This window comes from Neodiprion pinetum, chromosome 5 (assembly GCF_021155775.2).
Source record: "Neodiprion pinetum isolate iyNeoPine1 chromosome 5, iyNeoPine1.2, whole genome shotgun sequence".
In the NCBI taxonomy this organism is placed as follows: domain Eukaryota; kingdom Metazoa; phylum Arthropoda; class Insecta; order Hymenoptera; family Diprionidae; genus Neodiprion; species Neodiprion pinetum.
In genome coordinates, this window is record NC_060236.1 from 27,773,348 (window position 1) to 27,784,390 (window position 11,043).

Consider the following 11,043-nt stretch of genomic DNA (forward strand, 5'->3'; position numbering starts at 1 on the left):
TCCATTGATATCTTTGCGTATGATAACAATCGTAAAAATAACTCTAAGTTGTGTGTGAATTAGATAATCGCAGGTTAAAGCTCCCGGAACATACATTTTGAGTTTCGCAAATTATCGTCCGTTCGTAGGCCTAAACAGTTGAATCGAAAATAAAATTTCATGACAAATTAAACAATCTTGAAAATACATTTTTTTAAACAGTTGAAACTTTTTGGATGATAACGGCATTCGTAAAAGCATGAATTTTTTATTTTATTTCTAATTTCAATTCAATGAAATCACTTCTATAAGTAATATATATTTAAACCTTCTCAGAGTTCTAAATTTTTCAGAACGCTTGAAAAGTTCTCCAAAATTTAATTTTTTTATTTTAATTACTTTATGATTGGTGTCATAATGGAATGGTTTTTGTCTGTTTGAAAAATTGAATAACATAAAAAATTTCCATCGAGCATAAACAACATTCAACATGTGAAAAAATTCATTTGAAATAAAACGAACCTTGTAATAAATTACTTTACTCATTAATCTATCGTTTGAAGCATCTTGATTATTTTCATCGATTAAAATCAAGTTTAGCGATTTATGGCTCTACAAAATTATGAATCAGTTATAAAACGTTAATTTCACCTCCTACAAGATTTTCAAGTGTTTTTTATAGAGAAATAAGTGATTTAGAATTTTCTTAATATTTCCAAAACATTAAATATCAATACTTGTCAAATATAAATTTTGAAATATTTAAAAAAAATGGAAAACAAAACGCCTCATCATGAAACCATTCTTGGAATGATCGCAACAAAAAATAACATTTCTAGGAATTTTTATAGATTATTGAAAGGGATGGAACTTTAAAAAAGGTTGTAATAGTTGAAGATTCGAAGTGATGCCATGAATTTTTACTTTTTGTAAAAATATATATTAAATACATGTACAACAATGTCTAAAGACCCGTCAACATCATTGCAGCATAATTTCCAATTATTCCACTTTTCTTATTTATCGTAACTACATCATTTCCTGTGAATACAGTAACATCAATATTTTTCATTATTCCAGGTACGAGTATATATTTTATATAGTAACGAAACGGCATTACCATCGATTCATCGAATCCTCGTCAAATATGACCTTTAAATAAATATGTTTACCGTATATAGAGTGTCTCTTTATTTGCTGGAGCGAATTATCGTATTATTTTACATAGTACATAGTTTAATCACTTCAGATTTCTGGAAAAGCGTAATGTGAATGATTTAAAACGAATGTGGATAACCTGAAATATTCAATTGCAGATGAATAACTTCTCGCTGATGTAATGAGATAATTTTATTTCAAGATAAGCTTGTTGTTGTCTCTTCGAGTCGTCATTATCAAAGTTCCTGGCCCCCAGTGATGGGTGGGTATACATTATTTAGTCGGGCGAAATGTGATTCAACTTTGAAACCGAGTCTAATCATTATAGATAACATCAGGTCCGTTGGATGTTTGCCGGTCACAAGTTCAAACTCTCTTACGTGTTTATCGAACCTATCAAAGATCCAAGAGCCTGGAGAACCTGATTTTTATACTGCAATGTGAAAAAATTTAGCAACTTGCAACTCGTCTTTCTCCGATTTAACCAAAACTTTTATCTCACATGAACATCCTTAATCTCAAAATTGCTTTATTTCATCAGTGCGCCAGAGACGACACGGCAAAATCATTTTCCAAATTTTTCTCTCAAGTTCTCATACTCCTGCACAAAAAAAAACTTGGCAATTTTCACAATGTTAAGCTCTAATATACGCAATTTCCATCAGGAAAGTATCACCGCCAAGGAATGACAAACAGTTGCAACACATTGCATCAAGTCGGGAATCGATATAAAACTATTATTGATTAGTAGAAACCGATCAACAAATTGGCTTCTCCAAGGTGCGACGCACTCGACAAGGTCCACAATCACATATCCTCAAGTGGGAATTATTTTTCTCGTGCTTAGCACCCTCGGCTGTTTCTTTTTCCTTGGTCAATGGACCTTCGAGGATGCGTCTGATCCGACAGGGACTGCAATCACAGCCCGGATTTTCTTTGAAGTACTCAAATCCTTCCTGCAGAAGATGATTCGAAATTATGTGTAATGTAAGAATTTATGAGATGCCCGGTCCGAACAAAATATGAAAAACGTTCCAGCAGTAGACAAGGACAACACTTGAATGAAAAAAACAAATGAAAGAAATAAGTTCATTAAAAAGCAATTACCAACTGCTAAGGTCACGACAAAGTGACTACAAATAAACGGATTCTCGTAGTTATTACAGGACCAAATGTTTGCCAATAAGCACTAAAAACACCGCGATGAAAGCTTTTCAGATGAACCGATGATTAGGGTAAGCCGTTCGAACGATTAACACACGTTGACATACAGCTGTGTTCAGTGTGAACTAATCAATTCGTCTCCAAAGGCATTCGACGAGTCGTACGAAAGGTTCTTTTCCGTAATTAAAGAAAAGCTTGCTTATTGTTTGGTTTCTTTTCAGAAAGTACTGCGGTTGTTTTGACTGGTACTCATCGGCAATAGTTCAATGATAACGAAATCACAAAAAATGTTTGAGAACGATGGTTGTTGCGAACCGTGTATTCACCGCAGAAGGTGAATTCGCCGTGTGATTTCTCAGGAGGATTTGTCTCTTCTTTCGAACCGCAAGGATTGCGAGAACGCGGACGAGGACAGGAATCAAGGCTTGGCGAGAGTTGCGGCTGGCAACATTTCCTTTCGCACGAATGCATTACGGATGGTGTTGAGCTGCACGATTCTTCCTTGGATTTCGGGCTGCTGATATCATGCCACTCGAAATGCGGAATGGGGATCTGTGAATCCAACGGTAACAAAATGAAGACAAAATAACCGTGCCCGTTTGGAAAGTCCGATGGTGCGTTTAGGAATAATCCGGAATTTGGAACCTTCAGTGGTGTGCAGAGGAACCAGTCGAGGGGACGTTTGATTAGATCAAACAGCGAAGTTGTATTTCTTCTGCATCGACAAGGAGGGAGTGGTTCTTTGCACGGTATTTTAGGACGTGAGAAAATTTCGTACCCTCTCATTTCCGGGGGTACAATGAAACATTCGGCAGAAGTTTGCGATTCGGAGTTGCATCTACGCGTAGCGACTGCAAAAGGATGTGATTACGCGCTTTTCAATAATTCGATCGGGTAAAAATCCACTCCAAGAAAGTTTGCCGAGGTGTAAGATAATTTCCCTGACCTCAACTAAAACTCGGGTACTAATATTTTTGTTCATTGTCACCTCAAGGAAAAATCTGTGCTGAAAAAATAATGGTAGATTGTTCGGCTGTAGTACTTGACTCACTTATTCCGAGATACCAATTTTTCCAGTCCAGCTCAGTGACTTGTCATCTTTTACACGTCTAATCTCTGACCTCTCAAGCTTTCTCGAGGTTGTTCGGATCTTTGACACCTTTGTGGCAGCTCGGTTCTTTCGGACCGCAACATTTCCCATCTGGGCATTGTTTCTTCTTGCACAAATCGCAGCCGCAAATCGGATCCCTCTTTGGTCCGCGGTGACACTCATCTTCGCATTGCGGAGGAGGCGGACAGCAGCATGGCGCGCAAGGATCCTGATGATATTGAATGATGTGGTGGGTCTGGGTCAAACTTCGGAATGAAACTGAAGCTAGCAGCCAATGTATTTCACAAAATTTTTATATTCGAACTTCACTTCCTTATGCGAATGAGTATTACAACGCTTGGCTGCTAATTCTGGCTGCTAGCTTCAAGCTCGTAACTTAAAAATGATCAAAGTTCAAACCGACCATTACACAGAATGGTCAGAATTCTGAATGGTCAAAACAAGAAATGGTCGATATTCCCAATGATCAGAACTACTAAAGGTCAAATACCTAAATGGTTATTCTGAATGTTACCAAGTATCATCATCAAGTATGCCATGAAGCGTTGAAAGCTATGTTTGAACGTTGGTACCGTTCGAAGTTTTAACCATCCAAAATTTTGACCGTGCGGTGTAATGGTCTGTCTGAACTTTGACATGACTTAGGAGAACTAAGGATCACATGCTACTTTAAGGATTTACTGAAAGCCAGTAGCATCCCATTGGCAGACCGAGCTTGGCCATTTGTTGTTGGGATCCTCCTTTAGGAGTTCAGCCAGCTGACAACGTCACGTTCGATTGGTACAATTCTTTCTGATAATGAAATCCAACGAATTCTACCTGCATACGGATAAAGCAGCACTCTGGCGGCTTCGGTTTGCCGATATCCGGGCAAAACTCTTCGGGCTGCAAAGGCCTCTTGGGCTCCGGACATCCAGGATGACACTGCGCCGCCGAACTTTTGTTGGATTCATGCTTGGCGTTGCCGTCCATTAACTTGGTAGTACAGCTCTTTCGGTCGTAGGGACAGGTACGTTTTTCACCACCGATGTTAAGCAAGTTGTCTGGCAGTTTTGGGATCGTGAATTTATTTATTTTTTATTTGAATTTATACTTTTAAGATTGCTTTCAGAGGTTTTACTGAACGACGCCGGGAATATTTTGCTGGTTCAAATGCGGTGTCAAGGAGTCGAATTTCTTACCGCTTCCTCCCTCCATTATCCTGGACCACAGACTTTTCGTTGTATCAACCATCCTTGCTTCGAAGTTGCCGAATCTCTTTTAGTTTCGTTGAAGTAAAATGGAAATTATTTTCTAAAAAATTTTGACGTTGACAATTTTGCTCGCATTGACCGAAAAAAGAAGAATGCTTCACTTCCGTTGGTTATTCCAATGTTTCTCTGCTCGAACAAAGGAACATAAAATTCGGACAGTGATAATACATACGAGTATTTTATACATATCAGGAGATTGTACAAAACGAATTTTTACCATCGAAATAAAGTGAACACCATTATCCAAAAATATAAATTTTATTGGATGCACAAACAAGTTTGTTTTTTATTTGATTCATTTGCGTGTACTTTACTACCTGAATGAAAGACATATAATGTGTATATTGGATCGAAGAATGAGTATTAAGGATTGAAAAATTAAATTAAAATGATGAACCGTTAGACTTGTAGATATCTGAATATCCTTATCGAATGATCAGGGCTCGACGAGAAGGCCGCTGAACAAAATTGCGTTGCTGGCAGTGTGACGAATAGCATACATCACTGGCCGATCAACTTCGAATCGAACCACGTTTGGCTCGATTCTAGCGCTTCTGAACATTACGTTGATACCTAAAATAGATAAAACAATTGCATGACGATGCATAACTGGTAATTAAGGTGATTGAATGATTCAGATTTGTAATTGTAACCTCAAGTTAAAAAAGGAAAACACTATTTCGACTCACTGGTAGCAACAGCAGCTTCGCTACCTTCTTCGTTCACTTCAATGAACGCCTTCTGAACAATTTTCTTGATTTTAATTGGAACGTCCGCTATGCCGGAAAAGTTGGCGGAATTTTCGAAGACCTCTGAGATCCCCAACTAAATTTTCGGAAGTAAGTAATAGGAGTAAAATTCCTAATACACTTATTTACTTTACTGTATATTAATAAATAAAAGTGCTAAATAGGTAATAAACATACGAAACTGATATAATTTGTAATATTGTTTTGATACCTTCTGCGCCGTCATTTTCAGATCGAATGTACTTTCTATCTTGAATTTCGGTAAAAATAATTCAACCGGACGCAAAGTATTTCGTCTCAACCTCTGGGTCAGATTTACTAGGCTCAGATTGCCCACGACTGTTTTTAGCCCGTTTATTTCATTCGGACGAATTATGATCATGCTCATCAAATTGTCCTGGAAAGAAACCACTTTTGTAAAAACTAACTAAGCTCACTCCGGTATATATATATTTTTTATTGCTTTTCACTCTCTACGCTTATCAAAGTTGTATCATACTTTGTACGGTATTTCGATGAATCTTGCGTCAACTTCGGGAATATCACCGGTTACAAACTTGTGCTGAACATACATAGTCGAGACATTTTTGGTACGTTCTGCATCGAGATGAAAAGCTCTGCGTTTAGTTAGACGTGGAATAAATTTTCTGTTCCACTGCCCCTTGAAGTAGATCGCATTCACGATGATCAATACAGTATCCGGGGTCATATCATCTGTAAAAACACGTATATTATCGTCGCAGAAAATCCGCGTTATAGATTACGACAATATTTATCTCTCGAATTAATCGACTGATGTTTTTTTTTCCGCTAACGCGCGTTAACACAGCCGGCCAATACCTGGAGCGACCAAATCCTTGATGCGATGCATGGTCTGTTCATCGCACCAAGAATTGATGGTGTTGGCAGCAGCATTTGCATGATCAAAGTCCACTTCTTGGTTGGCCGACCGGAATCTAGTGTCAGTCATTGCTTTGAAGTCAGCTTTTACCGGGATCCGAGCGGACGTGAATAACTTGTTAGCGAGACGTAGTTCGACCCCTTGAACAGCCTGAAAAGGACATAGTTCGTCAGTTGTATTCGTTGGTTACAAAACCATGACGATTCCCAAAGTTTTCATTACGTTCAAAGTATCGATGAGCGACTGATAACCAGATTGGCCGAGCTCATTGTCGTCTGGAATAAAGAGGGCTGTTCGCATTTGGGTAGCAGTCGTACCACCGGCTCCGTATGCAGCCATGGCAAGTGATAGTTGAGCGCTCAAAGACGAGGATATCAGGTTGCCAGGATTGTCGGCAGCAATCACCTGAGAATCGGTCGAATTCGGGAAATATAAGAAAGTTGAAGGTTGATTTTCAGATTTGTGGAATTATGATCTTTTTTAAAGGTAAAGGGTACGTTAAATACTAACCTTTAAAAAGTTATCGGCAAACCTGCAGACATTCTCGGCCATGGCCTGAAGCGCAGCGCTATCGTCATTGGCGGTAACTTGTGCCGATATTGCGAATATTGCAACAAGGAATAACAATACTGAAAAAAGAAGGTGGCTACCATGAATTGTAATAATTTTTGGGAATGATTTGCCCACCTTTTATCGTGGAATCGATTGGACAACGGATTTCGTCAGTGATAATTCCCAACGTGATTCAGGACGTATTAACCGTGTGCAAGTAAAAACTACACACCAATCTTGGATTACCTTATAACTGGAAAATCTGTCTCTTTACGATAATTTGGATCGGATTTTTTGAAATTAGTTTGAGGATGTAATCTATATTTATTCGTAACTATTTTAATTTTGTTGACAAAAATTTTTCATTACTTGTTGACAGTGAGTTGCTGAACAATTACGAATGACATTAATTTAGTCAATTCACTAAATGTCGCAATAAAATAAGTCAAAAGATACTTTTTAAAAAAGTGCACTCTGGTGAGGTTATCAGCATCACGGATTGTCGTGTCAACAATGACCTGTTTGCGATACTCATGACCTTCTGCGAAGACCGATAAATAAATTGAAAAAATAACCGATGACTAGTCGACCAGCAAATCTCGAAAATTTAAAATTTTTCCTTCTCTTTTTCTACAGGGACAATTTTTTAAAATAACAAACAAAACTTGTAACGTCCAAAATGATTGCACATTAAAAAATTTAATATATTTAATGGCTGCTGATTTAATGGACAAAGAAAAAGTAATCTGATACGTGAGGTAAATTTTGAATAAACTAAACGTAACATATGGATGGCCACTCGTATGTCCGCAAATTGATTTTCTTTATATCTTCGATTCGAAACACGTTCGGCGTTCAGATTTCCGGATTAACAAAGCCGAAATTTATTATACGTTATGTAAATTCGGAATGATATTATACATATTTCATCAGATGGAGGACCTCGAGTTATCACTCACTCTCGTGCCGTTGGATGGAAAATATTTTCACCGGTAAACAAAATGCTATTTGGTGAAGCATTGAAGAAAATATTGTGCTAATCCGAATGCCTTACATATAATCTCGATAAAAATCGATTTTTCACACAGTAAAAGATCGTATCGACAATTGGAAGATATGTTACTTTGGGGAAGTTGAGTATAATTTGAAAGCCACACCGAGTTTTCAAATGATAAATACGTCAGTATTGTACTCACGTTTCCGCATGATGAGATCTTCTTATTGAGACGTGAATTCGAAGTGAGCAAAATGCGTTATGTATCCGCCTCTTGCCTGCATCAGCAATATATATAAGATTCAAAGTAATTTCCTCTACGTCTTCCGATTATCAACGAGTACGCGTCATTTTGCTATCAACAAATTTATGTTCCTACGCATCACGGTATTCAAGTGACTACATACTCGTAAGAATACTCAGAAACAAAATGCAGATCCCTACCTTTTTACGCAGTTCAAAAGTGGGGAGTTTCACCGCAGGGGAATGCCAGTTTCAATGGAAGACGTCATTACGTCATTACTTGGCACGTACTCATTACATGCGGAAAATGTATACCAAACAAAGCTGTACCTCACTTTAAGTTGTTCCCGGATTTCATTACGTCACTCAAGACTAACTGTCGACTAATTTATTGACATTGCTGCCTAATCCTTGACCATGGTCGATAAAATACATCGCAATTTACGGTTTTTTTCGCCGCTTTGAATGATCTTAGCGAATAGAGCTGTTTCCATCCATACCAAGGTACGGTGCAGTGTACACTAGTCATCCAAGTGAACCAACTTACTCCGTACTGGTCAAATGTGAACTTGGAAAGAAACTGGATGAAAAGAAAAAGAAGAATCTTCTAAAACCTCGTCAGAATTTAAGCTGCGATATTCACTCTCACCATTCACCCATGATATTAATGTAGAGAATTGTGAGCTATGCAATGTCAGTGACATCTGCGGCGACAGCAGCGACGCAGTTTTCTCATACCCTTGCATTCGTCGCAGTAGCAACTGGATACTTTGGCCATTTCACGAGCCATCTGACGTCCCGAAGACGTGAGTTGATTAATGAGGCTGCCGGCCGGGTAAAAGACTTTGGATACGACGTTATCGTCGGTTTCACAGCGTGGCGTGTTGACTTGGGACGGTGATAGGAAAGTAACAAACGTTTGCCAGAGAGCTGATTACGAATGGTCGAGGAGACAAGAGGAACATATACGCTTACTTTGAAAGCCCCATACCTGACGCCAGGAGTTCCTCGGTCTTTTGACTCTGCGATATCATTGTAGAGGTTATTTTTGAACGACAGCAACGACGCTCTGCAGCAGCTGTCTTATTCGTTACTTGTTCTATTCCAGAGGCTTCGGAGTCTTTGATCACCGTGGCAAAGTCGACGGACATGATCGATTACCCCGAAATTATGCGTACATTAGACATTCGAGATTTGACTGGTACTTGTGAATTTTTAGACCACCTCTTGAAAGGCTTTGCACTGATATTTTTTCCTGTTTTTCCTCTTTGGACCAGTGTGACAAGATTCAGGACGGTGAGATTCCTACTGAAGTTAGGCGTAAAACGAGTATTCTAAGTAGATGCAGATAAAGTTTAAAGTGGAGATGAGACGAATATCAGCTGTTGGGTGAAACTTTGCGCCACAATTTCAAATTTAGTACCTTGATCAGGACATGGTGTAGCAATTCTTGAAACGAAAAATTATCCGATCTATTTGGTACTTCGTGTACACTACTCGAAAGTAGAGAGATTGTATACAGTCTTGGGTCTCGTGGCGTAGGTGAATAATGGGCACCTACCATAAATAACAATTCCTCGCGAAGCAAGTACGGAGCAGGATGTATGTACGCAGTTTAGGTATTGAAGGGTGAAACACGGGCGTAATAACGGTGTATGATACATCTGGAGCAACGGATAATTTTAAATAATTTTACATCGAACTCGTGAAATTGCGAAATTATTCACCTACCAGCGGGAAATAGAGACACTTTGAATGCAGCGCTAAAGAAATTCGCCTAATTGCATATTTTTCATCGACCGACCTGCACGACGTATCATTGAATGTTTTTGCCTTAGCGTTGGTCCTGTTCAGTTCTGCCAGTGCCATTTGGCTGACCGCGAGAAAAACTGTAGACAAGATTTAAAACAGGTAAACGATGTCGGTAACGAAAATGATTAATAATTACTAATAAGAAACTCGAACTTTGGACTGCAGGTGAAAGAATAATTGATCTCAGTTTACTTCGTAAACGTAGAGTTTTTCTACGGATATAATTGAACCGTTGCGTGATCGGGTTCAAATTGGAGTGTAGTAATACCAAAACCGTTAAATCTACCACGATAGGAAATTGAGATCACTTCAGACTGTGAGAGAAGTTGTGATGGCACGATTCTTAACTGTAGAATCAACGCATCCTATTTGTATAACATAAAAATAACGATAGCGTGACCGAAAGACGTTACAAAGTTATGACACCTTGAGTTTTACCATGTTCTTTTACGGGGAGTTTCGGTCATTGGGTTAGCTGTGAAACAAAAGCTTTTTCCATATTTTGAACAAGCACCACTGTCAGGATGCGACTTCCATTCTTAGTCTAAGAACACTGGACTTAAAAAGAAACTAATCCGGCATAATTGCAACGATTTCAGCGGCGCATGATGGAGACTACATCGTGTAAAACAAGGGTGAACAGCATAAACGTCGACAGATATTTCCGAATAATTAATTTCGGTGCTCGCACACTGGGATGTCGTTTGCTAGATTCTGGTCCACTATCCGCAAGAAAGTTGGACAAGTTTTTACGTCTAATAACGTTAAGCATGATGTGCTTCGTTCTGATCCCGAGTTTAGTAGCAACGGCAGAATTCGCTACGGACCTTCAGTACCTCTGTGAAATAATTAGCAACGTATTATCTTTCATCGAAAGTTTCTATATCCTCATCAACTTCTACTACTACGAAGATAAGTACAGAAATCTCATTCGGAAGATACGCCGAGAATTTTGGTCAGAGCCGTTATCCCCGATATTTTTTCAGCATTTTCAAGGATTCGAACGCATTTTTATCAATATAAGCATGTTCGTGGCAGTAGTTACATTGCCGGGGAACATTGGTTACTGTACTTTTCCTCTCTGGATTCATAACTTCAACATGTACGCAGATATCAACGCCAAACGA

The 11,043-nt window shown here is 38.7% G+C and overlaps 2 protein-coding genes across 4 annotated transcripts; both read right to left on the reverse strand.

Annotated features, from left to right (window-relative positions):
* Window positions 1-969: 969 nt before the first annotated feature.
* Window positions 970-4,773, reverse strand: LOC124219876 (putative small proline-rich protein 5). Of its 2 annotated transcripts, XR_011177290.1 has the most exons (4): window positions 4,594-4,773; window positions 4,232-4,455; window positions 3,353-3,620; window positions 970-2,853 (listed from the first exon to the last, which is right to left on the reverse strand). XR_011177290.1 is itself a non-coding variant. In XM_069136536.1 (3 exons), the coding sequence occupies exons 1-3, from the start codon at window positions 4,643-4,645 to the stop codon at window positions 3,426-3,428; spliced, it is 471 nt and encodes a 156-aa protein (XP_068992637.1). In that variant the 5' UTR covers window positions 4,646-4,773; the 3' UTR covers window positions 970-3,425. The 2 variants fall into 2 exon arrangements, 1 of the variants encoding a protein (XP_068992637.1); XM_069136536.1 differs by having other exon boundaries at window positions 970-3,620.
* Window positions 4,774-4,904: 131 nt separating this feature from the next.
* LOC124219872 (serpin B6-like) lies at window positions 4,905-8,615 on the reverse strand. 2 transcript variants are annotated; one of them, XM_069136534.1, is made up of 9 exons: window positions 8,306-8,615; window positions 8,064-8,216; window positions 6,826-6,944; window positions 6,538-6,720; window positions 6,255-6,465; window positions 5,914-6,128; window positions 5,626-5,811; window positions 5,355-5,490; window positions 4,905-5,238 (listed from the first exon to the last, which is right to left on the reverse strand). In XM_069136534.1, the coding sequence occupies exons 2-9, from the start codon at window positions 8,071-8,073 to the stop codon at window positions 5,102-5,104; spliced, it is 1,197 nt and encodes a 398-aa protein (XP_068992635.1). In that variant the 5' UTR covers window positions 8,074-8,216; window positions 8,306-8,615; the 3' UTR covers window positions 4,905-5,101. The 2 variants fall into 2 exon arrangements, with proteins under 2 accessions (XP_068992635.1, XP_046484047.1); XM_046628091.2 differs by lacking the exon at window positions 8,306-8,615 and having other exon boundaries at window positions 8,064-8,252.
* Window positions 8,616-11,043: the final 2,428 nt, after the last annotated feature.

Bases quoted from the DNA above. Each gene is read 5' to 3' on its own strand.
- LOC124219872 (XM_069136534.1), bottom strand. The intron at 6,721-6,825 runs GTTAGTATTTAA...ACCGATTCTCAG, and splicing joins TTGCCGATAACTTTTTAAAG to GTGATTGCTGCCGACAATCC. The intron at 5,812-5,913 runs GTATGATACAAC...GTTTCTTTCCAG, and splicing joins TCATCGAAATACCGTACAAA to GACAATTTGATGAGCATGAT.
- LOC124219876 (XM_069136536.1), bottom strand. From the start codon at position 4,645: ATGGTTGATACAACGAAAAGTCTGTGGTCCAGGATAATGGAGGGAGGA. The intron at 4,456-4,593 runs GTAAGAAATTCG...CAAAACTGCCAG, and splicing joins GATAATGGAGGGAGGAAGCG to ACAACTTGCTTAACATCGGT. The intron at 3,621-4,231 runs GTAGAATTCGTT...CAATATCATCAG, and splicing joins GCTGCTTTATCCGTATGCAG to GATCCTTGCGCGCCATGCTG.